This window comes from Enhydra lutris, unplaced genomic scaffold, assembly GCF_002288905.1.
Source record: "Enhydra lutris kenyoni isolate GAN:26980312 unplaced genomic scaffold, ASM228890v2 scaffoldscaffold85, whole genome shotgun sequence".
Lineage (NCBI taxonomy): Eukaryota > Metazoa > Chordata > Mammalia > Carnivora > Mustelidae > Enhydra > Enhydra lutris.
The window spans coordinates 5,202,545-5,228,916 of record NW_019154169.1 but is presented as its reverse complement, the minus strand read 5'-3'; the positions used below and the strand labels follow the sequence as shown (position 1 = coordinate 5,228,916).

Here is a 26,372-nt window from a genome sequence, read left to right as displayed (position 1 = left end):
GTTAGGGGCTACAGCATGGCCCCCTGGGGGTGTCTTGGCCTGATTCTTCCTGGCGTTATCTGTCTCTGTCCCTCCTCCTCTACTGTCCCCTCCTCCCTCCTGCCACCGCCCACCCCAGACTTCCTCCTTCACTTGGACGCAACACCACATCCCACTGGCCCTTGGACTCCGGTGTCCAGCAGTGTTGCCTGCGTCATGGGGGTCCTTGGACCTTCCACCAGGCTCCTGTTCCTGCCTCTCCTTCTGACTGTGGGTGGTGAGTTGGGGGCTATCACAGCTGCCTCCCGAGTCCCTGGGCTCAGCTTGGAGCAGAGCAGGGAGCAGGGTAGAGAGAGAACCAAAAAGGGAGATGGGGGAAAGCAGAGCCCCAGCCCCCCAAAACTTATGGCTGTCTCGCAGAGCCTGAGACCCCAAGATGTGGCCTCTGGTAGCAGCGGGGGAGGGGACTCTACCGGTGTTGCAACAGGACAAGTCGGGGTAGAAGTAACACAGTCAGTGACCTTGACACTGGCCTACAGGTCCCACCAGACACGGCTTTCCACTCCTATCTCCTGGCTCTCAGGACCCACCCTCCCCAGCTTCTGCACCCACCCTCCAGTCACAACCCCCGCCTCAATTTACCTTCTTTTTCTCTCCTCAGGTTTCAGCATTGTCCAGGCACAGGACGGTAGGCCTAGACTCTGTAGTCCTCCTCCCTACCTCCCAAAGAGCTCCCCATCTCTGTCTGTCCCCTAAGCTCTCCAAACCTTCCGCTGTTGACCCCTCCTCCCCGTTCCCAGCCCCTAATGACAACCCCCAACCCCTGTCTCACATTCTCAGGATGCAACTGCTCTGTGGTGAGTCCCGGGGTGCTGGCGGGGATCGTGCTGGGGGACCTGGTGCTGACCCTCCTCATCGCCTTGGCTGTGTACTCCTTGGGCCGGCTCTTCCCTCGGGGGCGAGGGACTGTGGAGGGTGAGTGGCTGTGGAGGGTGAGTGGGGCTGGAGGGGATAGCCTGGGACCCTTTGAGGGAGGGGTAAGCTCCCAAGTCACAACCAGCCAAAGGGACAATAATGGAAGGGCTGATTTTGTAGCAGCAAAAGGATCCCAGTTCACCGCCTTAACTCTGCATTTTGCACTACCCCCCAACCCCCCAACAGTGACCAGGAAACAGCGCATCACTGAGACAGAGTCGCCTTATCAGGTGAGAAAACCCCGCTTCTCTTCCTCACATCTCACGCCTACCCTGTGGGTGTCTGTCTTAAACACTTCCCCAGTCCTTCTAGAACCTAGACCCTAAAGCCAATTTCTCAGCAGCATTTCAAACCCTCAGAGACTCATGGAGAGCATTTGTCCAAAACTGCTTTCTTTTCTTCTTTTTTTTTTAAGATTTTATTTATTGGGGCGCCTGGGTGGCTCAGAGGGTTAAGCCTTTGCCTTCGGCTCAGGTCATGATCTCAGGGTCCTGGGATCAAGCCCTGCGTCAGGCTCTCTGCTCAGTGGGGAGCCTGCTTCCCTCTCTCTCTCTGCCTGCCTGTCTGCCTACTTGTGATTTCTCTCTGTCAAATAAATAAATAAAATCTTAAAAAAAAACTACTTATAAGATTTTATTTATTTGACAGAGAGAGACACAGTGAGAGGGAACACAAGCACAGGGAGAGGGGATGGGAGAAGCGGGCCTCCCACAGAGCAGGGAGCCTGATGAGGAACTTGATCCCAGGACCCTGGGATCATGACCCGAGCTGAAGGCAGCTGCCCAATGACTGAGCCACCCAAGCGCCCCCCCCCAACTGCTTTCAATGATCAATCATGACCTTATGATCAGCTTAAAACGTGTGAGGAAATACAGGGAGGGCTTTACCTTCGCAAGGGCAAATGCAGGCCTTAGCGAGAAGGCAGGCACGGAATTGTTCGGGACAGGATGATTTCTGGGAGAAGCTCTAGAAAGGCAGAGGACATGATTCAGCCCTAATTTGGTAATCTGAAAAGAGAAGTTTTAGACTTTTTTGGAAGATCCTGTATCCTTTTGAGAAGCTGACGAAAGCGAGAGACTCCTCAGAAAAATCCACACAAAAATTTACGAAATTGTGAGTATAATCTAGGGGTGGTACAGGGATCTTGAAACCCTTCTTAAGAACCACCATGCAGGGGCACCTGGATGGCTTAGTGGGTTAAGCACCTGACTCTTGATTTTGGCTTAGGTCATGATCTTGGGGCTGTGGGATCTAGTCCTGGCTGGTTCTGTGCTCAGTGGGGAGTCTGCTTGGGATTCTCTCTCTCCCTCTCCCTCTGCCCCTCCCCTCCCACTCTTGCTCTCTGTCAAATAAATAAATCTTTATTTATTTTTTAAAGATTTTATTTATTTATTTGACAGACAGAGATCACAAGTAGGTGGAGAGGCAGGCAGAGAGAGAGAGGAGGAAGCAGGCTCCCCGCTGAGCAGAAAGCCTGATGTGGGGCTTGATCCCAGGACCCTGGAATCATGACCTGAGCCCATCCCAGGACCCTGGGATCATGACCTGAGCCGAAGGCAGAGGCTTTAACCCACTGAGCCACCCAGGTGCCCCTAAATAAATCTTAAAAAAAAAAAAATTCTCCCCCTCCTTCCCCTCCTCCCTCTCCAGGTGTGCACACACATTCTCTCTCTCTCAAGAAAAAAACAAAACAAAACAAACAACCTCCAATCAGAGGTATCTTTCCATTGCTTGCCTCTTTATCAATGCCTTTCCCAACTCTTTAGGGGGTCAAGGGCTCCTGTGAGAATCTAATGGAGGCCAAACAGACCCCTTCCCATAAAGGTGCATACCCAGACCAGTCATTTGCATATGATTTCAGGGACTCAGTCTGAGGGCTGCCTCTTGGGGCCATTAGACCCCTCCTCCCAAAACTGTAAGCCTTTTTCTGTGAAGTCTCTTACTTATTTGCAGCCAGCTTTGCTTTGTGTCACTTGTGGATAAAAAGTCTCTTTGTAAAGCACAAGCCTCTTGAGTTTGGCTTTGTGAGGTCCAGAAGAATGAGGGAACTTTTCAGTCATCAGGGGCCGTGAAATTTTAGGGCAAGACATTATTCCAATTTATTCATCCTTAGGTGGAATTTGTTGAGCCCCTACACAGCAACAGAGTTTACATCCTAGGAGATGGACCTGAAGAAAATTAAGAAATAAGATAATTTGAGGAGGAAATAACAACTGGTGTGACAGGGCCTGAAGTGTGTGTGTGGTGGGGAGAAGTTAGATGGCAAAATCAAGAAACACTTCTCTGAGGAAGTGACATGAGCTGAGACTTGAAAGGGGAGAAGGAACCATCCATGGGAATATCCAGGAAAGCGGTGTTCGGGCAGAGAGAACAGCTTGTGCAAAGGCCCTGAGGCTGGTGTATAATGATGAGGCAGAGGAAACAGGGAAACACTAAATGCAGTTGATTAAAATCCAGATCTTTTCCATGGCTGCAAGGTTGAAGAGGCTGCTAGGAGACGTATAGGCCACTGGGAGAAGGCTGAAATTTTTTTAAGTTTATTCAGTGGACCTTACACACTAACAGTACCCACCCTGTCCCTCCCATTAGGAGCTCCAAGGTCAGAGGTCAGATGTCTATAGTGACCTCAACACACAGAGGCCATATTACAAATGAGCCCACATTGCAGCAGTCAACAGCCTGATGCCTGGATCCAGTCATTCCTGATGCCTCCCCAGCACCCTATTCCTACTCCCACCAAGATACAGATCCTCAGAGTGCCCTGCCTGAGGGGTCAGACTTCTTTCCACTACTGCCCCCAAATAAACATGGCACACAAAAACACTGTTGAGTTATTCCAGATCTCTCGGCTGAGGGGGCAGGGCTATGTGGGGTTCTGGAAGATCATGGACCCAGAAACAGCTAAGTGGGAGGGAGGCTTTGGGCACCCTGGGATTCTGTGAGGAAGAATCAGAACCAGAGGTAGTTCAATAGCTTTATTCCACCCTAAAGTGGGGAGTGCATTTCCTGTGTGGCGGCACACAAAGCGGGATGAGAGGGTCCAACATCAAAGGTCTCACTTACAGGGGGATCAGCCCCTGCTGAGCATGTTGATGTAGACTTTGTCATCTTCTGGGGGTGGGGGAGAGAAAGCATGAGGCCTGACCACCTACCGCCCACCCACATCCCCACCTTCCTGGGGACCCCCTGCCTCAGGGGTTTCCTCTGGAGTTCCCCCCTGCACCGCCCCCAGGGTTTCCCCAGCATCTCCTCCAGGGCTTCCCTGGGGGACCCCTCCCTGGGGACCCCCGCTCTAGGGACACCTCTCCCTCCGGGCCCCACCCTGTCTCTGCCCTCACCTAGGGTGGGCCGGTGGCGCGGGCAAGCACACGCAAACACGACTGCGATGATGAACAGCGACACCAGGGCGTCGGCGGCCATGAGCCCTGCCAGCACTGGCAGAGAGAGGGGCCCACATCCGGAACAGGAACCTGGAGGGTGGGGGCCGAGACAAGAAGGCAGTTGAGGGAGGTTCCAGACCCTCAGGGCTGCACTTGGGGCCAATGGGGCTGAGGAAGTCCCTGGGGGGGAGGCAGGAGTGTCTGAGATACCCTGAGGTTGACTTGGGGATGAAAAGGGAGGTGGGGGCCTGGAGAGAAGCGGGGTGTGGGGTGGGGGGGATCCTAGCACAGAGAGACATACATGGTGCTTTGGGTATAGTGGGTACTCCCAAAGAAGGCTGGGGGGTGGCCGAGTCCTTGGGGCTTCATTTTGGTGATGAGGGCAGTGAGATGGGGACCTAGAGAGGACTGTAGATCCCCTGCGGGTTCTGATTTGGGGGTGAGAGGGGAGCTGGTGACCTAGACAGGATCCTCAGGCCACACTTCAGGGATGAAAGCAGTACCATGGCACAAGGGAAGGGGTGCTAATTTCTCACCTGGGGTCATCAGAGTGGCAGCCACTGTGAAAAGAGAGGGAAAGTGGATTAGCAGGGAGAGGTGGTGTCCTGAGAAATAACCTCCATTTGGGAGAGAGCAAATGAGAAAGAGGCCAGAGAGATAGAAAATCAGAAGTGGAAGTAGAGACAGACCCAGCAGTGAGAAGGCGAGATCAACAGGCTCCAGACTCAGCTTCTCTCCCACAAAGAACCAGGCTCTGCAGCCAAAACGGATCTCCAGGGAGGAAGGGGTCCTAGGAGGATGTGCCCTCAGCACTCCTCACTTCAGAGGCCGCCCAAGCCACCCCTCTCATAGGGACTCTGCCTGCCACTCCCCCCCCATAACCACTTTTGCTCACCTGGGAGCAAAAGAAGGAGCAGGATGACACCTGAAGGGGCCATGGTGGGCAAAAGGCTTTGGTCCAGAGAAGTCCTGAGGAACAGTGGAGGAGTAAAGAAGCAGAATAGCGGATGTCACCCTGCTGGTGGCAACGTCACCTGCTTCCTGTGTGAGGGTGTGGGAGGGGGAGAAGTAAAAAGTGGGTCCCTGGGACTGCCTTTGGGGATGAACTGGGGGTAGGGTCAGAGCCCAGGGAGGCTCCTATGATCGTCCAGGCAGGAGAGGACGGATGGCCCGGGTTGTGGGCATTGAGGAGATTCTGGGGATATTTTGGAGGTGGAACCAACAAAACTTGCTGGTCATGTATGTATGGGTGTGTATGAGAGAGAGGGATTCAGGATGACCAAAGCTTCTGGACTAAGCTACTGGAAAGACGGAGCATTCCTTGACAGAGATGGAGTAGGAGGGGAGAGTAGATTTAGAGGAAAGTGCCAAAGTCTGGGGACACCGAGTTGGAAATGCCTCCTAGATCTCCCTGCAGCACTGAATGACCACAGCTGCATCTGTGAATTCAGGGATAAGTTTCTGGCCTGAGATGTAAATTTTCGGGTTGATGGCTTATGAATGAATAAAGCCACGGGACTGGATGAGATCACCCAGGAAGTGAGTTCAGACAGAGGAGTGCCCCTGGCCCCCAAGAATGGGTGAAGAGGTGGAAACAGCCCAGGAAACTGGGAAGGAACAGTATGTGAGGGAGGAGAATCAGGACAGCCCAAGTCTTGAAAGTCTGGGAGAAATGATTAACATGGCCACCGAGATGGGAACTGAGAACGAGCCTCCCCTGGGAATGTCAGTTGGCTTGAGGGCTGGGAATTCCTGTCCGCTTAGTTCACAGCTTTACCACGGCCCCCAGCAAAGGGCCTCTCTTGAAGTAATAAATAATCTTTAATGACGAATGAATAAATGAGAACTGACCTCTGAACAAGGTGATGTGGGGAAAGGGAGAAATTTGAGTCTACCGATGTCACTCTTACCTACAAACCTTCCCTCCCTTGGGACTAGGAGTCCCGAATCCCAGCCTCCTCTTACCCTGGGACTCGGGAATACTATTCTTTTCCAGCCCAGGCTCCAGAAATCAAAGCCTCCCCTTCCAACCCAAGCCCCCCAAATCAAAGCCTCCGGTACCCCCTTGGACAGAGACCCAGAAGTCCAGGCCCCCAGTGCCCTCCTCCTTCAGGTGTCGGCAATCCCTGGCCGCTTCACCCTCAGACCAAAGATGGGGGCCCCCAGCTCCCTCTTTCCAGGTAGGAGGCTCCGGAGTCAGGCCCTCAACGTCAGCCCCGCCCATTCAGAGACTGGGCTAGATCAAGCGCGACACGGGGACTCCCGGGTCTGTGGGAGGGGCCCTGCCCTTGACTGGGCGGTGCCAAGAAGTCCAGTTTAAAAACTCGCGGGGAACAGGCCCTAGATCGGGGACCCGGCGGCGGCTCCGCGGGGGAAGAGCGAGGCTGGCGCAGCGCCGAGGCCGCGGCCCTGGGGGCCCGCAATCCGCGCCACGGAATCCGCGAGGTAATGGAGGGGGTGGGGAGGAGAAGCATGCTCGGCCCCTTGGGAGAGCGAGGGCTGGGAGTCCGGCTCTCACGAACCTGCGGGACTGAGCTGGAGTATTAAGCCTGGGTGCTGGGAGTGAGCGTACTCGGTGTTTGAAGGGGGTAGGGGTCCGGGACTTATGGTGGTGATGGAGGAGCGGCTGGGATTCTGGGATCCTGGGTGGGTAAGGAACCGGGGATTCGGAATTCTGGGTCGGGGGGTGGGGTGAAAGGGCTGGGAGCCCCGACCCCTGGGTACTGTGGGAGGAGGGGGCTGGCGGCCCGGTCAGATAGCTCTAGAAAGGAGCTAGACGGAGTCCTGGGGGCGTGGTTGTTTAAAAAATCAGCCACGAGTCGGTGTGGGTAAGGAGGCGCCCTGCCGTAGGGGGCCCACGCTGGCCTTGACCCTGCCCGGGCCCCGGGAATTCCCGAGTCGCCACCCACCCCGGGTCCCCGGGCGGAGCAGGAATTCCCCACGTGCGGGGATTCCGAGCGCTCCACGCCTGACCGCGCGCGCCACCTCTGAGCGGGACACCTGCGGCGCGCCGCCGAGAGAGGAAGGGGTGGATGGAAGATTCCCTTGCGTGAGCGCCGTGACGTCAGCACGTCGTGTCTGGGCTGTTTCCGAGTCCGCCCTCCCCCGCTTAACCCTTCCTCTGCTGGAACCCGCGCTTGGAAGGGTGAGGGTTGAGGGTCCGGACTTCCGGGGTGGTGCGGACCAGGCTTCTGGAAAGTGGGACTCCCAGGTGCAAGGGAGGGCGAGGCTGAGGGCCCGGACTCCTGGGTCCTGGGGAAAGGGGTGTTAGGCGCTCAGAGTTCCGCAGAATGGGGCCTGGACTCTTAGGTCTGAAGAGGGAATGGGGTCTGGACTTCCGATCCCCGACGAGCTAGAGGGCTATTGATTCGTCCTTCTTTGGGGAGAGGGCCCGGGGACTCGGACGCCTGTTTTCCCGGGAAGTGTGTCGAGGACAGAGAGGTGTTGGGAACCTGAATGTGCAAGTCTCCTGGGAGTGATTCCCAGCGACCCCCAAGACCTCGGGACTGGGAGATCTGGGGGCTGGGATTTTTCACGGAAGGTGTGGGGTGGTGCTGCAGAGGAGCGCCCTCCTCAGTTTCCGCGACGCTGGTGGAAAGTTGGGTCAGAGGGGAAAGTGCGGAGCAAAGGGAAGGAAACGGCGGAGGCGGAAGCTGCACCTGAAAGCTTAGATTGGCTTTGGAGTTCTCAGGCGTCGTCAGTGTGCCAGTTTTTCCGCGCAGGAGGGTGAGGGAGGGTGCCCGAGTCCACTCCCCCACATAGTTGGGTGACTTAAGGAACTCTGATTGCTTCCTTCCCCTCTCCTTCTGCTCCCGCCTCCCCCGCAGTGAGCCGGAGTGAACGCAGCCACTGCCCATCACAGACCGTGAAGAAGCTCCTAGAAGAACAGAGGCGCCGTCAGCAGCAGCCTGACGCTGGTGGGGCACCGGTAAGGTCCACGAAGCCCTCTAAACTGTAACTCGTGAGGCCATGTCCTGTTGGGCAGACACTTGATGGCTTGTGAGCCCTTGACCCTCCGAGCAGATCAGAGATGTAGTCCTGACTTAGATGCGCTGTGGGCGGGGCATGGATGCTGAGGGATCTGTCCCATAAATTACCCCTTTTTCCTTTTTTTTTTTGTTTTGTTTATCCCTCTACAGGGACAGTTTCCATGTCCCCTGGCCCAGTCCCTGACCCCATCTGTGAATGAGAGTGAGGCTGGTAAGTCTGGAAACTCACCTGGTTCCCTCAGCTCACCTCCCCAGCTTTCTTCGGGGACTCAAACATTCCAAATCTTAGAACTTTGGGGAACTTGGGAGTTAGACCCTCTTTCTTGCTGGGACCCGGTAGCAGTTTGATCGCCCAGATTCTCTGGAGCCCATGGGTCTATGTACACAGTCCTTCAGTGTTCAAGGGGCCCAGGCTCCCAGCCTTTTGCACCTCCCGGAGTCTAAGCCCTCAGCCCTCTGAGTCCCAGCCCTTTGGCGTCCCACAAGTACTAGCTCTCAGGACCCTGTGAGATTCCAGGCCCTCACCCCCGTCCTCCAGCCTTGGTCATGACTTCCCCAACCCTGGTAACCAGGCCTGCCCCTGCTCCTCCTCTCACACACAGGCCATTCTCGCTTCCCAGTACACCAAGAGACTGTGGGTTCTGGACTTGGCAGCCTGGCTCCCACCACGGGCTTTCCAGACTGGGACCCCAACACGCATGCTGCCTACACAGACAGCCCCTACTCTTACCCTGCTTCTGCTGCTGAAGGCTTCCCGACTCCTGACTTCTACCCACCCTCCGACTCAGGGCGGCAGTGTCCATTTTCTGTGGGGATGGAGGTGAGATACAGAGTGGAACAGGATGCTGAAGGGCCCCTAAAATTCCCAGTTGCCCTTGTGCTAGATTAAGAGCCTGTTCTTCACATGGGCAAAACTGAGGCCCCAAGGTCCAAGGTCACTCGGTACAGATGGGGCACCCAGCCACCCTACCTGGCGCTCTGTGTGTGTGTATGTATATATGTCAGGAAAAGGAGTTCTCAGCTGACTGGCTCTGCCCACCACGTGTATCCTTCAGGACCCTCTAGATACCCGGCTGTATGGAGAACCTTCCCTGCCACAGGCAGGATCCTGGAGAGGTTCTGGACTCCCCTTAGGACCCCCACAGTTGCCCCCCGTGGCCACCGGGCCATCCCTGGACACAGCCCGTGCTCACATGCTGGCTCTGGGGCCACAGCAGCTGCTGGCCCAGGATGAGGAGGGAGACACGTGAGTATGGGGATTGCAGTCTGCCTGTTCCTGGCTTAGCTGGGGTTCTGCGCTCACTGCTTGTCCTCTACCTGTCCTCAGGCTCCTGCACCTGTTTGCGGCTCGGGGGCTACGCTGGGCAGCGTATGCTGCAGCTGAGATGCTCCAAATGTATAGACATCTGGACATTCGTGAGCATAAGGGCAAGGTGAGGGCCAGGGGCCCAGGCTGCTGGATTTGAAGGCAGGAGGTCTGGGGGCCTGGATTATTGGTTTTTCAAAGGGGAGGAGACCAGGGGCCCAGACTGACCTTATTTCCTGCAGACCCCTCTCCTGGTGGCTGCTGCCGCCAACCAGCCCCTGATTGTGGAGGACCTGCTGAACCTTGGAGCAGAGCCCAATGCCACTGATCATCAGGGACGTTCTGTCTTGCATGTGGCTGCTACCTATGGGCTCCCAGGAGTCCTCTCGGTATGACCAGTGGGCCGGTGGGGAGAAGGGGTTGGACTGGTTGTTCAGGCCTGGGGAGACTCGACTCCAGCACTGTGCCTTCTCCTCCCCAGGCCGTGATTAACTCGGGGGTTCAGGTTGACCTAGAAGCCAGAGACTTCGAGGGTAAGCTGGGTGGTGGGCAGGGAGGGTGTGGCAGGTGGGGCTGGGGTAGGTGGTTGCCTCAGATGCAGAGCCCTCACCACCTCTATCCTGCAGGCCTCACCCCTCTCCACACAGCCATCCTGGCCCTCAACATGGCTATGCACCCACCTGACCTATGTTCCCGGGTGCTGAGCACCCAGGCCCGAGACAGGCTGGCTTGTGTCCAGATGTTGCTGCACATGGGTGCTGATCACACCAGCCAGGTGAGCTGGGCAGTGGGCAGCCGGCCCCTAGAAGGGTGTGTGGGATGGGGCACCCGGACCTCCAGGGCATTCAGACAAATTGACTTTGCTTCCTGCCAGCCATGTGAACTTGAGCACATGGCTATGTTTCCCAGGGCCCCAGAGAAGAAGATCACTGATCTTAGGTTGTACTTACTATTCATCAGGCATCGAGTGTCATGGATTAGCTAATCGAATCCTCACCGACCCCCTTTGACAAGTGCGCTGTTATTACTTTTACCTCTTTACTCATAAAGAAACTGAGGCATACGAGTCAAAAATCTTAGAGCTTGTAAGAGTCAGAGAGGGGATTAGAATCAGGTAGCCTCATGCCAGAAAACACAGACTCTCTCACTCTCCTCTCTCTCAAAAAAATAAATAAAATCTTTAAAAAAAAATAAAAAGAATTTTGAACACTGATAAAATATAGAAAATAGTATATTCACAAAAAATTATGTATTTTAAGTGAAGAACTCTTTTAACCTCAATACCATCATTTCACCTTAAAAAAAAATTTAAACTCATAATATCAAGTATCCTGGCTGTGTTCAAATTTCTGATTGACTCTAAAGTGATATACATTGTTTGTTTTTTAAGATTTTTTTTTTTATTTGTTTATTTGACAGAGATCACAAGTAGGCAGAGAGGCAGGCAGAGAGAGAGGGGGAAGCAGGCTCCCCTCCAAGCAGAGAGCCCAATACAGGGCTCTTTCCCAGGACCCTGGGATCACGAACCAAGCTGAAGGCAGAGGCCTTAACCCACTGAGCCACCCAGGCGCCCCTTTTATGTTTTTTTTTTTTAAAGATTTTATTTATTTATTTGACAGATAGAGATCACAAGTAGGCAGAGAGGCAGGCAGAGAGAGAGGGGGAAGCAGGCTCCCAAGACCCTGGGATCATGACCTAAGCCGAAGGCAGAGGCTTAACCCACTGAGCCACCCAGGTGCCCCTACATTGTTTTTTTATTAAAAAAAAAAAGAAAAAAAAACCTCAGACCCAAATAAAGCCCTCATATTGCCATTGTAAGACTTTTAAAATTGTTCTTAATTTAGAGCTTTCTCCTTTCCATCTTCTGGTCTCCTCTTCATTATCTGTTTGGTGAGCCAGCTAGGTTGTTTTGTCTTGTAGAAACACAGCATATTTTTAATGAGGGCACATAATAAGGTCTCATTGTGGAAAATATCTTTATTTGCTCCAAAATATGAAGAGAACAACTCAATAGGGAAGTATGTATGGGTTTGTTGAGTCCCCTGATTAATGCTGTTCAAGTCCCATCCTTATAGATCAAGTACAGTCCGTGTGGGATGTGGGTACATTTTACCATGCCTAATGGAATGTGGGGTAGCCAGGGCAGCTGCAAGTGTAGAGTGCCTTTGGAGGATTAGGTAAGAGCCTTCTTCTCAAAGACACTTGGGCTGGAAAACTGTCAAAAGAAACATAGTTCTGTGATGCAAAGGATGCGAATGGCATCCCCTTAAAGGTGATAGTCTTGTATAGTGCACAACATAGATAACTGTGTAAGGAATCCCTGGGTGCTTGCAAAGGAGAGACAAGGTGTCTAAAGGCTCTTGGATTCCATGGGAGGGGCTCTGGGTGTGAGAATTGGCCTGACCTCCGCCGTTCCTTTCTCTACAGGAGATCAAGAGCAATAAGACCGTTCTGCATCTGGCTGTGCAGGCCGCCAATCCTACCCTGGTTCAGCTGCTGCTTGAGTTGCCGCGGGGAGACTTGCGGGCCTTTGTCAACATGAAGGTGGGGACCTAGGTTGGAATGGGCAATTGTGTGAGATGTGACGGAGAAGAGCGAGGGGCTTGGAGAGGCCTGTGGGCTGTGGCAGTGGCAGTGGCAGGGACAACGTAGAGAACCCAGGTGGGGACCGGATAGGATGTGGATGGCTGTAGATTGCAGGAATGTATGGGACATAGACCGAGGGGTGTGTGGAATGTGACTGTGGAGGGGATTCCGGGATGTGAGTAGGGGCACATGGAATACGGCTGGGAAGGCAGCAGTGTTGGACTCTGGAGTGTACTGTGGAAGGCCCAGGCCAGCTGAGTCTGCATCTTTATCAGCCCTCCCCTCACTGTCCCCAGGCCCATGGGAACACAGCCCTCCACATGGCGGCTGCCCTGCCCCCTGGACCACCCCAGGAGGCCATCGTGCGGCGCCTGCTGGCAGCTGGGGCGGATCCAACATTGCGAAACCTGGAGAACGAGCAGCCTGTCCACCTGCTGCGGCCTGGGCCGGGCCCCGAGGGGGTGAGTGCTGAGCCCACCCTGACCGCAGAGTGGCCCGTGACCTAACGGGCTGAACCCCTGACCCTACCCACTCAGGACTTTAGAGGGTCTGTGGCCCTGGCCTCTCTTTCTAGCCTCCCTGACTTCTCCCCTTTCTTGTCCGCAGCTCCGACAGCTGTTGAAGAGGAGCCGTGTGGCACCCCCAGGCCTGTCCTCTTAGGACTCAAACCCAGAACCTGGACTGATTTTCCAGTCCCCACCGTCCTGTGGGACAGCCAGCGTATGCTAATGTTGCAAATCCATGATAATGTATGTGGAATGTCCTGCCATCAGGGTCTTACATTAAAACCCCAAAATGGCTGCCCGGGGGGGGTAAACGATCCCCAATATTTGGGGTGGTGTAATACCCCTCCCCTACCCACAAGGAGCCCTCTTGATGATTTCTGTGAAATCGAGGCCCCTTGATTGTTTCTGTGAAACACCCTAGACCCCTAACCCTTCCTCCATGGGGATCTTCTGGGACCCCCTCCCCTACTCAAGTTCAGTTCAACTCACCTAGAATCCCAGATGTGATTTCCCTACACAGTACTTGGGGTACCCCCAGAATAGCTCCCACTGTCATCTGGTAGAGTTCCTGAGATGACTCCCCAAACCCACACCATTCAGGTCCTTACCCCTGAGACATAGGAAGGACTCTTCCTAGATTGGAGTTCCCTAGGTCCTGTGCTTTCTAATTCAGAACTCAACTGGCAAGGCCCCTATCCCAGATCTCCGCATTTCCGGTGAATCCCTCCCCTATTTGAAATGCCTTATTAAACTCAGTTTGGACAACGTCGTCATTGTCTTAATCTCCGGGGGCACTGGTGCAGGGGAGCGGCCGTGGTGCTTGGCTGAGGAGGCATGTTTGGATGACTGTGTGGGTGGGGCATGTAGCAGACTGTGGGTGCCAAGTCTGCGTCCTTCACCCCGTTAGTACCTGGTGGTCTGACTGCCTGTGGATATCGTGAGACCACTGGTGTCTGCTCTACCCTGGGGATGAGCCAGGTAGCCTTAAGTGCCAACGAGTTGATGCCCTTTCCCGTCTAACAGCCCTCAAACCAGAGACTGAAAGGAGATGGTATAGAAGGACGCCAGGTCCCTCACCTCTCTGTGAGGGTAAATGTGGAAGTGTGTGTTCTACACATGCTCTCAGAATTCCCCAACAGAATTAAGCTTCAGTTCCCCGTACTGGTTCTGGCTTGATGACATCCTTTCCTGACTGCTTTCCCTTTTCTGTGTCCTTTCCCACCTCCCCTACCAATAGATTGTCCTCAAATCCTGCTTCTGGAGAGACCCAAACTAAGAAGACCTCCCAATGCCCCTTTCTCATAACTGCCCCACAGTCTCTGCTCTGGACTTCATCCCACTCTTATCACCAAAAGAGCCCCACTGAAAGCCCTCTGACTCATCTTAACCCCTCACTGCTCAGAGCCTCTCATAGACAACAAACAAGCCTACTTGGGGGCATGTACCCATGTCTCCATCCCAAAAGTAAAGGCTTGAAACAACCATCACTATTCGCTAATGATCCTACAGTCTGGGCTGGGCTCAACTAGACAGTCCTGCTTTGGTCACTCATGCAGCTGCGGTCAGCTAGGCCTGCTTGGGCTGGGCAACTTTGCTCACATGTCTGACAGCTTAGCTGGGACCACTGGGAGTGGGCCAAGCACCCTTTCCTCCATGTGGTCTCTCCAGGAGCGTGGGTGGTTCCAAGAGGAAGTGTTCTAAGAGAATACGTACTTGCTTGCCTCACACTTGTTGACATCACATTGGTCAAAGTCATTTACATGGCCAAGCCCAGAATCTGGGGAGGGAGCATTACTCCAGGGCTTGAATATTGGGAGGCATAGTTTCCGGAGCCCCCTGTGTTAGCCTTCCACATCAGCAGCCCTGTACCAGCATGCACTGCTCTTCTGAGGATGCACATTGTGGCAGCAGACCTGTGAAGAATTCATAGGAACGTTATTCCATAGATTCTAAGAACTTAACTGGAAAGCATCTTATAGTCATTGTAGGGCATAGTTTAATTTCTGTATTTCTTCCTTTGCATAAAGGTATTTTATCTATCTAGCTATCTATACACCTATCTGTCTTAGAAAGTTTGTGAGTGGGGAGTGGGGCAGAGGGGGAGGGAGAGGGACGAGCACACTCTGTGCTGAGTGTGGAGCCCAACATGGGGCTCCATCCCAGGACTCATGATCACATCCTCAGCTAAAACCAAAAATTGGATACTCTAAGAACTGAGCCACCCAGGCACCCCCATAAGGATATTTCTTATCATTGATGGTATCTTAGAGCCTACTGACATATAAGATGTATATATAAAAAGAAAAAAGATGTATATCCCAAGATGTATCGACAAACACATGCACACACATATTAAAAATGAGAGAATGATAAAATGTCTCTAAGAAACTGTATTATTAAAATAAAAATGAACAAATTGTTTTCAATGGGAAAAAAAGGGCAGCTTAATGGCACAAGAACATCAAATGAACAATAGCAATCCCCTGCTGGAATTCCAGTAATAAGTCTTTTTAAACGAATTACCCTAAGTATCACCGTTAATATGTAAACATTAGTAAGGAATCACACGCTGAGCATACTGAGCAAAATGGCCTTTCACTTCTTGTCCCACGGGCTTGGAGCTCCTTATTCAGTTAGCCTGTTGATCACCCTTGACAGTGAAAACACAAAGGCAGCATTTCCCCCCCGTCTGTGGTGCTAGTCATAGATTTCTGCTAGGTACAGTACAATGCAACTAAAGGTTTAGCCAGTATCAGAATGATGTTGGAAACCGGGTTCTCCAACGAAGCTGTGGCATTGTATGCAACTTGCGTCGTGTAGGCATTTTCTTCCCGATGTCTTCTAAGTCTATATTTAATATACATGACTTGTAATTACATGTATATATTATGATGAGACACTCTGAGCTCATAGGCTCTTTGGAAGAAAATCTAATTCTAGGAGTTTCCTCCCTAGGCCATCTGCCAGAAAATTGTGTACTAAGCTGACATTAGAGCATGACATATTACTGCCACCTGCTGGGAAGTTGTGGTAAAAAGGCAAGTCTACAGTGTGTAGAAAGTGAAAGTTATCACTTGGAATTTTGCAGTGTACACCCTGAACAGCATATGGGACAGCCTCAAATTACTGGACAGCAGGTTAGCAAAATGAGTAAGAATATGGTTGCTGGAGCCAGGTTGTCCCGGTTGAATCCCTAGCTCTGACCCTTCCTAGATGGTGACCATTGGCATGTTATGTAACTTCTTACCTCCATTTCTTAACCTATGAAAGGGAAGAGTGATAGTACCTCCTACATGGGATAGAAGTAATGACTAACTGTGTCATTGTACGTAAAAAGCTCTGGGAGCAGTGCCTGCTATAGGGTTAGTGCCTTATGAGCATTTGCTGCCATACCATTTTAAGATTGTATTTATTTATTTGAGAGAGAGAAAGAGAGAGAGCATGGGGGGGGCAGAGACAGATGGAGAGGAAGAGGCAGACTTCCCCACTGAGCAGGGAGCCCAATGCAGGTTAGACCCAGGACCCTGGGATCATGACCCGAGCCGAAGGCAGACACTTAACCAACAGAACCACCCAGGCGTCCCTGCTTCCATATTGTTTTAAAATTTATTTAACATCAAAAAAAATGATTTAACAAATACTTACGAAATAGCAGGCACAGTTCTAACATCTCCACAAATATTAACCCTTTTAATTTCCATAACAACCCTCTTGGGGCAGGGAAAAACATATGCAGATGGTTAACCCCAACGCCATAAGATGGGGTGCATGAGGGTTTAAATTCTAATAGGCATTTGCGGACATCACATTCCCCTCTCTGGGACACATAACTGGAATTTACATACTTCAGGGGGATTCCTATTGCCTCCCAAAAAGGGATGAAAACTTGTGAATAGGAAGAGGGGTTCAAGATTCTCATTCCCTTCTTGGAATCGCAGGTTGGGGGTGGATGCTATGTGTGAATGAGTGTGAGGGTGAATAGAAGGCAGGAGAAACTGCCAGAACACAACTTCCTCGGAGTCTATCTTGGGATTTAGCAAATAGAGGTCCCGAAGTAATAAACTGTTCAGCACCACGGAAAGCTCCTGAGTGGGCAGGGGGAGGCTGTCCAGCCTGGGCCCCGCCCCCTGCACGCCAATCCTAGCCCTCCTACAGGTTCCGCCCAGATTTTTAGATCCCAGATCTTCAAGCTCCTTCCCATTGTTTGAGGAGGTGAAGGAGGCCTGGGCAGGGATCCACAGCAGCATCCAGAGCTATGATTACACACCGATTCCCCCACAGAGACGCAGGATGGCATGGTGGGGGAAGGATTTTATTGGCTTGTTAGTGGGGAGCACATGGGAGGGTGAATTCTAGGGAACAACAGACACTGGGACCAAGCTGGTGGTCACCTTAAGGAACAATAAATTAACTTACAAAATAAATTAAGGTGAGGGAATCCCAAGCAGGGAGGCAGCTGGGAATATCTGGGGATTTCTTGGGAATGGAATTTGGAATTGGAAAGGGGAAATAAGAACTTCCAGCCCCCTCAAAAAGGGTGTGAAATGAACATTTTTGAGGGCCCCCCAAGGCTGGGAGTTGGGGTTCTGGGGCTCCAGAAAGAGGGAAGGTCTGGGCTCAGCCAAAGGGGGTAAAGGGGGCTGGTTCAGGGTCGTTCCTCCAGGAAGCGGTAGGTGGGGTTCTCATAGCCATGACGCTGCAGTTCCCGCAGCTGCTGCTCCTCCAGGGTCAGCATTGGGTCCACCTGCAGTAGGGACCGGGAACAGAGGGGCATAGGGACCTGACCACAGATCTCACAGTTCCTTTGTGTCCAGAGTCTGGAATTCCTCCCCCATCCCATGTCTTTGTGTCTCTCACCTCCACCACTCCATGGCTAATAGCCCCATAGGGCTTCTTCTTGCGCAAGAGCAGCAGTGAGAGGACAATCAGGGAGCCCCCACCTGCTCCCATGATCAGCAGACCAGACACGGCCTCTCGGGACACTCCTGTCCCTGCTGGTGCCTGCATGGAGAGGACATGGGGCAGAGGCCATCTCTGAGGCTCACCAAGGCCCTGTGTGGCTTTGGGAGTCACAGCCTAGCCACTGACTTCTGACCTCTCCCCCTAAGTCCCCAGAATAGTCCTCCTCTTACCAGCTCATCTCTCTGAATCTCCGATGAGTGGAAAGGAAAACCCCTTGGAACAGACACATTCACCTGGGGAAGCAGGAGGTGTCAGCGACTCAGGAGTCTGGGCCCCGGCCTCCTCCACCCCTGGGCCCCAGTAGGGCATCCCCCAGTCTCCTTCTTCCCTAGGATCCCGAAATCCATGTTCTCAATCCCTTCTTCCCTCAGGCCAAGGAATCCAAACCCCTAACACCCTCCTTCTTCAGATGCTGGAGTCCAGGACCCCTCTCCCATCGACCCTCAGGCTCCCACAGGTCTGACTTACCTTTCGCTCATACTGCTCCAGGGGGGACATCTTCTCTTTCCCAGAGGATGCAGCATCTTGTTCTGTGGACCCTAACCCCCAAGTCCTATCTTATTCCTGAGAGTTGAGAATGGTGCTATGCCTGCCTGAGGAGGCAGTAAGAAGGGGCTCCGGACTCTACCCAGAAGGTCTGGAGTTCCCAAAGGATGGACCCTTTCCCATTCTGGGCTCAGGGACTAGCGGGATTTGGTGGCTGGCGTCTGCTCTGGGAGATACTCACCTTTCGGAAGGGCCATGGGGGTGTCTGCGGGCAGCCAGAGGAGGCAAGACAGGCAGAACAGTGAAGAAAGGAGGGCATCATCGAGGAAAGGGTGGAGACACACCCTCCCAGGGGCAAGGCAGGAGGATCAAGGATCCTACAGACATCTGCACAACCTTAGACATCTGTTCCCATCCTCTCCCACTCACTGTGTTGGTAAGACACCCCCAGACTTTAGGGGATTAGCATGGAGGTTGGGTGCCTATCCCCCAAAGTCTGGGGCTATCATATTTGGGTTAACTCACCATCCTTTGAATCCAGAGGCTGAAGCCCACCCTTGTCCTCACTGCTGCCCGCTGGGGCAGGGGCTTCTAATTCATTGGGATCCAGGTGCTCAGAGTGGAGGAGCTCCTCTGAGGGGAACATGAGGAAAGGGGGTTGAGATCATGAGCCTAGGGATGCCTCAAAACAAAACTGGGGGAACAAACGGCACCCTAATAGTTGAGTGATTGGGTATAGCCACAAGTATGATGGGGGAAAGTGGGGAGCTAGATGGAGACACCCCTGGCAGGGAAGATTGAGGTTGAAGTTTCAAGAGAATGGCTACTTCCGTCCTTCTTTCCTTCCTTCCTTATCTTCTTTCTCTCTTTTTCTCTTTCTCTTTTTCTTCCTTTCTTTCAGATTTTATTCATTCAGGGGTGCCTGGATGGCTCAGTGGGTTGAGCCTCTGACTTTGGCTCAGGTCATGATCTCAGGGTCCTGGGATTGAGCCCCTCATCAGGCTCTCTGCTCAGCAGGGAGCCTGCTTCCCCAGCCCCCTCTCTCTGCCTGCCTCTCTGCCTACTTGTGATCTCTGTCAAATAAATAAATACAATCTTTAAAAAAAAAGATTTTATTTATTCATTTGACAGAGACAGACACAGTGAGAGAGGGAACACAAGCAGGGGAAGTGGGAGAGGGAGAAGCAGGCTTCCCAAGAAGCAGAGAGCTTGATTGCAAGCCTCAGTCCCAGGACCTGGAGATCATGACCTAAGCCAAAGGCAGATGCTTAACAACTGAGCCACACAGGCACCCCAAGAGAATGGCTTCTTTAAAGAACAGGGTTAGGTGTGGGATATCCAGTAGGAAGTCACAACAGATCTGGGGCTGTGGTAGGTCACAGTTTCTGGTGTTTGTTCTCTCATGGGGGGGGCCTTGCCTTCGAATCTGGATTGGGTTTGCCACTTGCTTTAACCAATAGAAGGTGGGCCCCTGCCTTAAGAAGCCCTGGAATGGAAACTGGGGGTCACAGGCACTCACGGATCTGGGGCCGCAGCTCCTGAGCCAGGTGGGGATTCTGGTCAAGGAGCCCCAGGCTCTGATTCATCCTTTCTTCAATGACTTGAAGGTGGGTCTGCACCTGTGGGGGAGGAAGCAGTGGGGAGAGATAGGGAAACTGAGGCAGGGTGAAGCAGGAAGGTCAACAGGGTCCAAGGAAAAGTAGCATATATGACGGACAGAAAGTCGGGTCCAAAGGCCAGGAATTGGGCCACAGGAGGGAAAAAACTGGAGGAGAAGCAGAATAAAAAGAAAAGGAAAAGATGTACAGCAGACAGGAAGTGAGGGGCTTGGAAAAGGAAGTAAGGCAGAAGCGAAAGGAGTAGTCACCAGGAAAAGTGCCCAAGAGACAATGTAAGTCCAGGATACGGCACAGAAGACAGGAAGTCAATGTGAGTGAGAAGGAGGAGCGGAAAGTAGGGTCTGAGGGATAGAAAATGAGGTTTCAGGGGTTGCAGAGAAGGAAGTAGGATTAGGGGGTCCTATGGAAATGATGTGGCTCAAGGGCAAGACTTGGAGTTCAAAAGTGTGGAATGGAGTAGTCAAGACACGAAGAGAACATCCAAGAGATAGGAATTGGGATCTGAGGACACAGAACAAGGGCTGCAGGGGACACAAGTGGGGTGAGGGAGAAAGGAGAGCAGATGGGCAGGAATAGGGTGCAAAGCCCAGGAGGGGGATTCTGGAAAAAGAAGTAGGAATCCAAGGGACAAGATGGGGGTCAAAGGCACAGGGGTGGCGGTGGGGGAGTGGGGTTGAGGGCAGCGTTCCAGGGTCTGAGGAGTAGGGATCCAAGGGGCTGGAAAAGGTCCCAAGGCATGGGGGTGGGGGGTTGCCAGGGATAGGAAGGGCATCTTGAGGGATGGGGTCCTAGACACTGGGGTCGGAGGGCGAACGGGCTGTTTGGGAGCTGGAAGGATCAGAGACCTGGAAGCGCATCTGCTGGGCCTTCTCAGGGTCCACAGCCGCCACGTGCTGGTAGTGCCGCAGTGTGTGCCGCTGCTCCTTCTGCTCTGCCCGCAGGTAGCGCCGCAGGGCCAGCAGGACGCGCTCCGCCTGCCGAAGGGAGAAAGGCTGCCTGCCGGGGCCTGCCCAAGACCTTTCCACCCTCTGGCCTCTGCCCCCTCGGCTCCCACACCTGAGGCGGATCCCCCTGCAGTGCCGCCAGAAAACCTTCCAGGGCAGCCCGGCGCTGGTCGTTGATAAGGGCGATGACTCGGGTGGCATGGGTCTCCACCAGGCGCTGTCGCTCCCCAGACACCTGCTCCTCCAGGGTCTGCAGGATGGACTGGAAGTGCTGGCGAGGGGGGTGAGCACAGGGCCAGGAAAGGTGAAGACGGGTGAGAGTCTGGGGCAAAGGCAGTCTGGAAAGGCAGGGCTGTAGGGCCACAGGGTAGTGGAGGAGGGTGTCGTGGGTCTAGGCATGAGTAGAATCCACCCTAGGGTGGGACTAGGTCCTGGGACACTGACTGGAAGGGGTGGGGATACTGGGCCAGGCAGAGCCAGGCAGGACCAGGCCAAATGGGAGCTGATCTGAGGAGGGAAACGGAACTGGTGGGAACAACCTAGGAACTGAGCGGGCTCACATTCAAGGGAAATACTTTCCAAGTATTACAGGATAGGGAAGGCTTTAGGCCTGGGCGGGGCCAACTGGAGATGGTCTGTGCCTGAATAGGAGAGGAGTGGAGCAAGAGTCAGGGTGTGGGGCTAACTCCAGCCAGGACTAAAGGTGACCAGTGAGTCATGAGGCCGGGCCTACTGAGCAGGGATTGAGAAAAAGTGAGATTAGAGGGGTGGGACCAGAGTCAGGGGGCAGGGCCTCAGAAGGCCCCGGCTGCATCTTTAGGGGCTCAGCTGGGGAGAGGAGCATAGAACCGGCCCTCCGAGGTAAGCATCAGGTTAAGAGGAGGCTAAACATGGCCAGTCTGAGGAGAAGAGAAAGGTCTGGTCAGCCATAGGCCCAGAGGGGTGGGGACCAGGTGGAAGGGTGGGGCCAGGAGAGACCAATATAGTAGGGGCAGAGCTGAGGGAGGCCGGACCAGGCCGGAACCAGGTTGAGACCAGGTGTGTCCCAGGTAGTGGGGGAGGGTGAGTAAGACCCACGGGAGGGTGTCCTACCTCGTTCAGGGCCTGTCTGTCAGCCTTGGGCAGGTTCTTGGACTGGTTGTCTGCCATAGCCCATTCACGCATCACCTGGGGTCAAGGGGAGCTTCAGGATCCTGGAATCTTCCCTGCTTTACCCAGTGAGTCCCCCCAAACCCTCTTCAAGACTCTGGAGGCTCCAGATCCCTTAAGTTCCACTGGCTCTCAGGTTCACCAGAGGTTGAGGCTCAGAAGGAATTTAAAGTAGAAGAATACAGTGTACCAGAGTTTGCATAGAATCTTGGTGACATCTTAGAGGGATTCTAAGTGGGTCAAGGATCCCTGATCATCTTAGAGGTGGTGTTGAGGGCTAGGGGTTGCTGGGGGCTTGAGGAGTCTTTGGAGGGAGCCTCAATGTGCGCCTGAGGAATTCTGTGTTTATTTAGGGAGTTCTGTGTTGTGGGAAATCCTGGGGCTCCCAGGATCATTACCTCATTAATCTGGCGCATCCTACGTTCCTCCAGGTCCATCTTGGCCCGCAGGAACCCCTCATGCTCGCTGATTTCTCCAGGCATGCCGAAGTACACATCCACACCATCCGTGGGCCTTGCAGTGGTGGTCGCTGCAAGGCAGGAATCAGGGAATCAACCTGAAGCCCATCGCCAGGTCACCTTGCCTTCCCGGAGAACTGCATTTTCTAGAGCACACTGGAGGCTACCGTGTGTTCCCATAACCATAGCTGCTGTGAGGCATCGTGAGAGATCTAGTTCTGAACTGGGCCTGTTCTTGCAAAGCTTAGGAATCCATTACACCATCCTTCAGCCTTCCCCAAAAGAACCCTGAGGAACAACCAGATGTCTCCTCCACCTCTAGGTACCCCCAAACCATCTCCAACCCTTTGTATCCTTCACAGGACAGCCCTTCCTTTTCTTTATCCAGAGTTGCTCCCATCCTTTCCATTCCCCTTAGTTGGGTCTCTCCCCAACAGTTCCCTCCTAAAGATACCCCTACACCAAGGCTCCCTCAAATCATCCTCCATCCAGGGTAGAGGGAACTAGGGGTGCAGAGACTGTCTCACCTTTGCTGACCCCTGGAGGGCTGTGGGAGCTTGAGGGTAGAATTCTTTCCTCCTCTTCTTCCTCTTCAGCCCGTGGGGGCTCCACGAAGTAATCATCCACTGGCTGTAGGAAGGAGTCTTCTTCTTCCTCCTCCTCACCCCCCTCTACTCTGCCCCCTAGGGGCCAGGACCTGGTGGAGGGGTCACTGAGGGAAGAGAACACTCAGGGCAATGAGAATCTGACCTGCGCCCCCAGACTTCTGTTTCTTGCCTCAGGAGCCTTGGAATGGGCATGGAGGATTCCCTCCCACTCACCCAACTGCTGTCCCAGATGGATCGGGGGTCACCGGAGGGGGGCAGCACACATACTCCACACCTCGGAACCGATCTGTGCCACAGGGCAAAAGCATGCCAGAGCCATGCAGGATGAGGCCCTGGGAACTGCAGGCCTGTGGGAAGAGTAGGCCCAGATGCCAGGATTGTGGGTTAGGAGAGGATAGAGAGGAGCATGAATGCCTAGGTCTTGGGGACTAATGGGGCTGGAGCCTGGATTCTGGATTCTGTTCCACTGGGAAGAGGGGGCTGAGGTCCAGACTCAGGTTCTGGAGGGGATGGGGCCTTAGGGGATTGAACTCCTGTTCTGGGGGATGAGGATGGGATGGGCCAGGGTCCTGACCTCCTGTGCCTCCTGATGCCTCCGGGTTGAACTCTCGCACTGGTCCATGCGCTCCTGATGCAAGAATCGGCAGCCCTCAGGCACCAGCAGGGCCTCGCTAACGAATTCACCTGCTGGAGAATGGGGGCACCACAGTGAGACCTTCCCACAGACACTAGCTCCAACCTCCTCAGAATCCAGGCATTTTTTTTTTTTAAAGATTTTATTTAGTTATTTGACAGAGATCACAAGTAGGCAGAGAGGCAGGCAGAGAGAGAGAGGAAGGGAAGCAGGCACCCCGCTGAGCAGAGAGCCCGATGTGGGGCCTGATCCCAGGACCCGAGCCGCCGAAGGCAGAGGCTTAACCCACTGAGCCACCCAGGCGCCCCCAGAATCCAGGCATTTTATCCTCAGAGGTTTCTCTGCCCCACTCTGGCAGCAAACATCCAGATACCTAATGTGAACCTGAGCCCAGGGCCCAGAATCTCACCCCTGGGAGATACCTCCCCATCCCCCCACCCCGCCACTTCTAATTCCCTCTCCCAGCCTGTGACTCACGCAGGCAGCGGAAAGGCACAACCTGGTGGTGGGTGTGGGCACAGCGGCCACCCCGGGCACCCCCGCACCAGCGCTCCATGGGGATGGCCTGTGTCGCCTGTTCCACACGTGCAATCTGCAGCTCCGGGTACATCTGGGGGCACCGGGTAGGGCCATCAGCTCGCAGCCTCGCCCCTGCCAGCCGTGCTTCTCCACTGGCCATGTCCCTTTTCAAGGGTCTAATGATCTCCCTAGGCTCTGCTTCTCCGTAGAACCGGTCTTAGATATCTAAGCCCGCCAGGCCCCCTGACCACGCCCCCAGTAGCTTTCCCTCAGAAGCCCCGCCAACCACCCAGAAATTTAATACCCACCTCTCTTCGTGTCACCTCTGTCCTCTCCCCCAATAGGTTTGGCCCACCTTTAAGCCTCACCTCTTCCTGGGTTTGGCTTCTCAGGAAGCATCCCCTCTTTCTGTATTAGAACTGCCTTTTTGTAGCCACGCCTCCTAGCTTTCCTACTCTCATTGGGCCCCACCCCTTTTCCTATCTTGCAGCCCACAAGATCTTTTTCTTAGCCCCGCCCCTCCTTTGGCCACGCCCACCTTTACCCCTACTTTTTGAGGAGCCCACCACAGATTTCTAAACTCCGTCTCTTCACTAGATACTGCCCTTAGTTGGCCCTCTTTGCCCAGTTCTCCTTTCCTGACCTAGTTTCTCAAAAACAGGTCCTGCCCTATCCTAAATGTGCCTCTTTCTTGGCCTTGCCCTCCAGCTCCTCCTGCCTACTTAGATCCCTCATTCTCCTTGGACCCTGCCTTTTGTACCACTAACTCCTTTTGGGCGATGCGGCCCAGTCTCGGAACCACTTTCCCGCTGACCACACCCCTCTCAGTAGGTCCCGCCCACCTGTCTGCAGTATTCCAGCACGCGTTGCGGGTCCCGGAGACAGCGTCGAGAGCGTTGTGGGTCTGGCTCCCAGCGGCCGGTGCGCAGGTCTCGGTGAAGGGTTAGGTGCCCGCATAGTCCGGCAACCTGGGCCGACCCCGGGGCCTGAGGGTCGGGTCGGAGGGGTCAGCGAGGGCCCCGGGACGTTGGCACGTGGGTCCCCCGGACCTTTGCTCCTTAGGACCCAGAGGTTCAGACCCCCAACACCAGCCCCCTTCACAAAGCATCGCGCACCCGCCTCCTAAGAGGTACTGTTCCCTGGGAAACAGCTCCCACAGGGCGGGGGCGCCCCAGCTCTCCCGTTGCTATGGCGACCCGGGTCCCCCGGGAGTCTCGCGGCCTTGTTGCCGCGGAGACAAACTCCGCCCCCACCCGGGCGCAGCCGCACTGGAGCCCGAAGGGGTTAAAACTGAATCGCGGGGGAGGAGGCCAGAACCCAGGCGTTCTGGCCCCTCCTCCCTCCATCCCTAGCTCAGGGTCCCATTCTCCAGTGCAAAGACGACAAGGCCTGGCTTCAGGGCCCTGCAGGCCTGGGCTCCAATCCTTCGAGGGCTGGAGAGCTACATCCTGGGTCGGGGGTCGGAGGCTGAAGACCTAGACTCCTGCGTTCTGGGAGGCTGCGGGGGCCCTCAAATGGGTCCAGAGGATTCAAGGGGCAAACATTCTTGGATCCAGGTGTCTTACTGTCTGGTGGGTCCCGTGTTCAGGTGGGAAGGGGTAGGGGCTGAGTCACCTAGGTCAGGAGGGTCTGAGAGGGCTAGACTTTCGAGACCAGCGGCTCTGGAACAGCCAGTTCCTAAGCTAGGGGCGGGAGGCAGCTGGGAGGACAGAAGATGGGGGAGCTGGGTCCAGAACTCCTGGGTTCATGAATGCCTAGTGCCGTTAGGGGCGTATAGGGGCCGGCCCCTTGACTGGAAAGACTGCGCTTTCTGCCCTGGACGTATCTGCGTCCGGGTCCAAGGCCCGGTCCCGCCCCTTCCCCCATCCCCTAGGACCCGGCCGGGCCTCACCTCGGCCGCACCGGGGCTCCCACTGGCCAGGCTCCCGACGGCGAGCTGCGCGCGCAGAAGGAGCAGCAATAGCGGCAGCAACAGCGGCAGCGGCGGCGGGCCCCGGCGGCGGCCCAGACCGCAAGCGGCGGGGCTGGTGGGCCCCATGTCCCGGCCCTCGCGCCCTCACGTCCCCTGCACTCCCGCCCGGCCCGTCCCGGCCCTAGCGGTGACAGGAGCTCCCAGCGCCACCGCCGCCGCCGCCGCCTCCTCCCGCCGCCCCCGGGCTGCGCCGGCGCCGCCAGCCCCGCCCCACGCCGGCCCCGCCTTCCTAGCCAGGACAATAGCGTGGCAGCTCTGCGCAGAGTGGAGCAGCTCGGGAGCCCCGGGTGGGAGCCAGCG

At 54.6% G+C, this 26,372-nt stretch overlaps 4 protein-coding genes across 6 annotated transcripts; 2 read left to right on the top strand and 2 right to left on the bottom strand.

Moving 5' to 3' along the window:
- Window positions 1-122: 122 nt before the first annotated feature.
- LOC111161505 (TYRO protein tyrosine kinase binding protein) lies at window positions 123-3,777 on the top strand. Of its 2 annotated transcripts, XM_022525205.1 has the most exons (5): window positions 123-256; window positions 641-667; window positions 820-954; window positions 1,141-1,184; window positions 3,544-3,777. In XM_022525205.1, exons 1-5 carry the CDS (start codon window positions 196-198, stop codon window positions 3,607-3,609), a joined length of 333 nt encoding a protein of 110 aa, XP_022380913.1. In that variant the 5' UTR covers window positions 123-195; the 3' UTR covers window positions 3,610-3,777. The 2 variants fall into 2 exon arrangements, with proteins under 2 accessions (XP_022380913.1, XP_022380914.1); XM_022525206.1 differs by lacking the exon at window positions 641-667 and having other exon boundaries at window positions 138-256.
- Window positions 3,778-3,914: 137 nt separating this feature from the next.
- LOC111161581 (hematopoietic cell signal transducer) lies at window positions 3,915-5,309 on the bottom strand. The gene is made up of 4 exons (XM_022525329.1): window positions 5,230-5,309; window positions 4,871-4,894; window positions 4,293-4,424; window positions 3,915-4,065 (listed from the first exon to the last, which is right to left on the bottom strand). Exons 1-4 carry the CDS (start codon window positions 5,270-5,272, stop codon window positions 4,025-4,027), a joined length of 240 nt encoding a protein of 79 aa, XP_022381037.1. The 5' UTR covers window positions 5,273-5,309; the 3' UTR covers window positions 3,915-4,024.
- Window positions 5,310-6,696: 1,387 nt separating this feature from the next.
- Window positions 6,697-13,480, top strand: LOC111161580 (NFKB inhibitor delta). Its single transcript, XM_022525328.1, has 12 exons — window positions 6,697-6,779; window positions 8,162-8,262; window positions 8,474-8,534; window positions 8,926-9,143; window positions 9,379-9,569; window positions 9,651-9,756; window positions 9,872-10,018; window positions 10,111-10,162; window positions 10,256-10,404; window positions 12,057-12,173; window positions 12,512-12,676; window positions 12,822-13,480. The coding sequence occupies exons 4-12, from the start codon at window positions 9,138-9,140 to the stop codon at window positions 12,873-12,875; spliced, it is 987 nt and encodes a 328-aa protein (XP_022381036.1). The 5' UTR covers window positions 6,697-6,779; window positions 8,162-8,262; window positions 8,474-8,534; window positions 8,926-9,137; the 3' UTR covers window positions 12,876-13,480.
- A 3,535-nt stretch (window positions 13,481-17,015) lies between these two features.
- On the bottom strand, window positions 17,016-26,238 carry LOC111161436 (amyloid beta precursor like protein 1). 2 transcript variants are annotated; one of them, XM_022525077.1, is made up of 17 exons: window positions 25,992-26,238; window positions 24,943-25,086; window positions 24,059-24,191; window positions 23,522-23,634; window positions 23,161-23,294; window positions 22,867-23,051; window positions 22,280-22,410; window positions 21,825-21,899; window positions 20,845-21,003; window positions 20,634-20,762; window positions 19,689-19,788; window positions 18,695-18,802; window positions 18,411-18,434; window positions 18,152-18,222; window positions 17,854-17,916; window positions 17,579-17,722; window positions 17,016-17,465 (listed from the first exon to the last, which is right to left on the bottom strand). In XM_022525077.1, the coding sequence occupies exons 1-17, from the start codon at window positions 26,136-26,138 to the stop codon at window positions 17,367-17,369; spliced, it is 1,959 nt and encodes a 652-aa protein (XP_022380785.1). In that variant the 5' UTR covers window positions 26,139-26,238; the 3' UTR covers window positions 17,016-17,366. The 2 variants fall into 2 exon arrangements, with proteins under 2 accessions (XP_022380785.1, XP_022380786.1); XM_022525078.1 differs by lacking the exon at window positions 17,854-17,916.
- Window positions 26,239-26,372: the final 134 nt, after the last annotated feature.

Excerpts from the sequence above, each read along its gene's own strand:
- LOC111161505 (XM_022525205.1), top strand. The coding sequence starts at position 196 with ATGGGGGTCCTTGGACCTTCCACCAGGCTCCTGTTCCTGCCTCTCCTT. Across the intron at positions 668-819 it reads CATTGTCCAGGCACAGGACG|GATGCAACTGCTCTGTGGTG; the intron begins GTAGGCCTAGAC and ends TCACATTCTCAG. Across the intron at positions 955-1,140 it reads GGGGCGAGGGACTGTGGAGG|TGACCAGGAAACAGCGCATC; the intron begins GTGAGTGGCTGT and ends ACCCCCCAACAG.
- LOC111161581 (XM_022525329.1), bottom strand. The coding sequence starts at position 5,272 with ATGGCCCCTTCAGGTGTCATCCTGCTCCTTCTTTTGCTCCCAG. Across the intron at positions 4,895-5,229 it reads GCTCCTTCTTTTGCTCCCAG|TGGCTGCCACTCTGATGACC; the intron begins GTGAGCAAAAGT and ends CTCTTTTCACAG. Across the intron at positions 4,425-4,870 it reads TGCCACTCTGATGACCCCAG|GTTCCTGTTCCGGATGTGGG; the intron begins GTGAGAAATTAG and ends CCCACCCTCCAG.
- LOC111161580 (XM_022525328.1), top strand. Across the intron at positions 9,570-9,650 it reads CAGGATGAGGAGGGAGACAC|GCTCCTGCACCTGTTTGCGG; the intron begins GTGAGTATGGGG and ends ACCTGTCCTCAG. Across the intron at positions 10,163-10,255 it reads AGAAGCCAGAGACTTCGAGG|GCCTCACCCCTCTCCACACA; the intron begins GTAAGCTGGGTG and ends TCTATCCTGCAG.
- LOC111161436 (XM_022525077.1), bottom strand. The coding sequence starts at position 26,138 with ATGGGGCCCACCAGCCCCGCCGCTTGCGGTCTGGGCCGCCGCCGGGGC. Across the intron at positions 24,192-24,942 it reads TGCTGGAATACTGCAGACAG|ATGTACCCGGAGCTGCAGAT; the intron begins GTGGGCGGGACC and ends CGGTGCCCCCAG. Across the intron at positions 19,789-20,633 it reads CCCAGCAGATGCGCTTCCAG|GTGCAGACCCACCTTCAAGT; the intron begins GTCTCTGATCCT and ends CCTCCCCCACAG.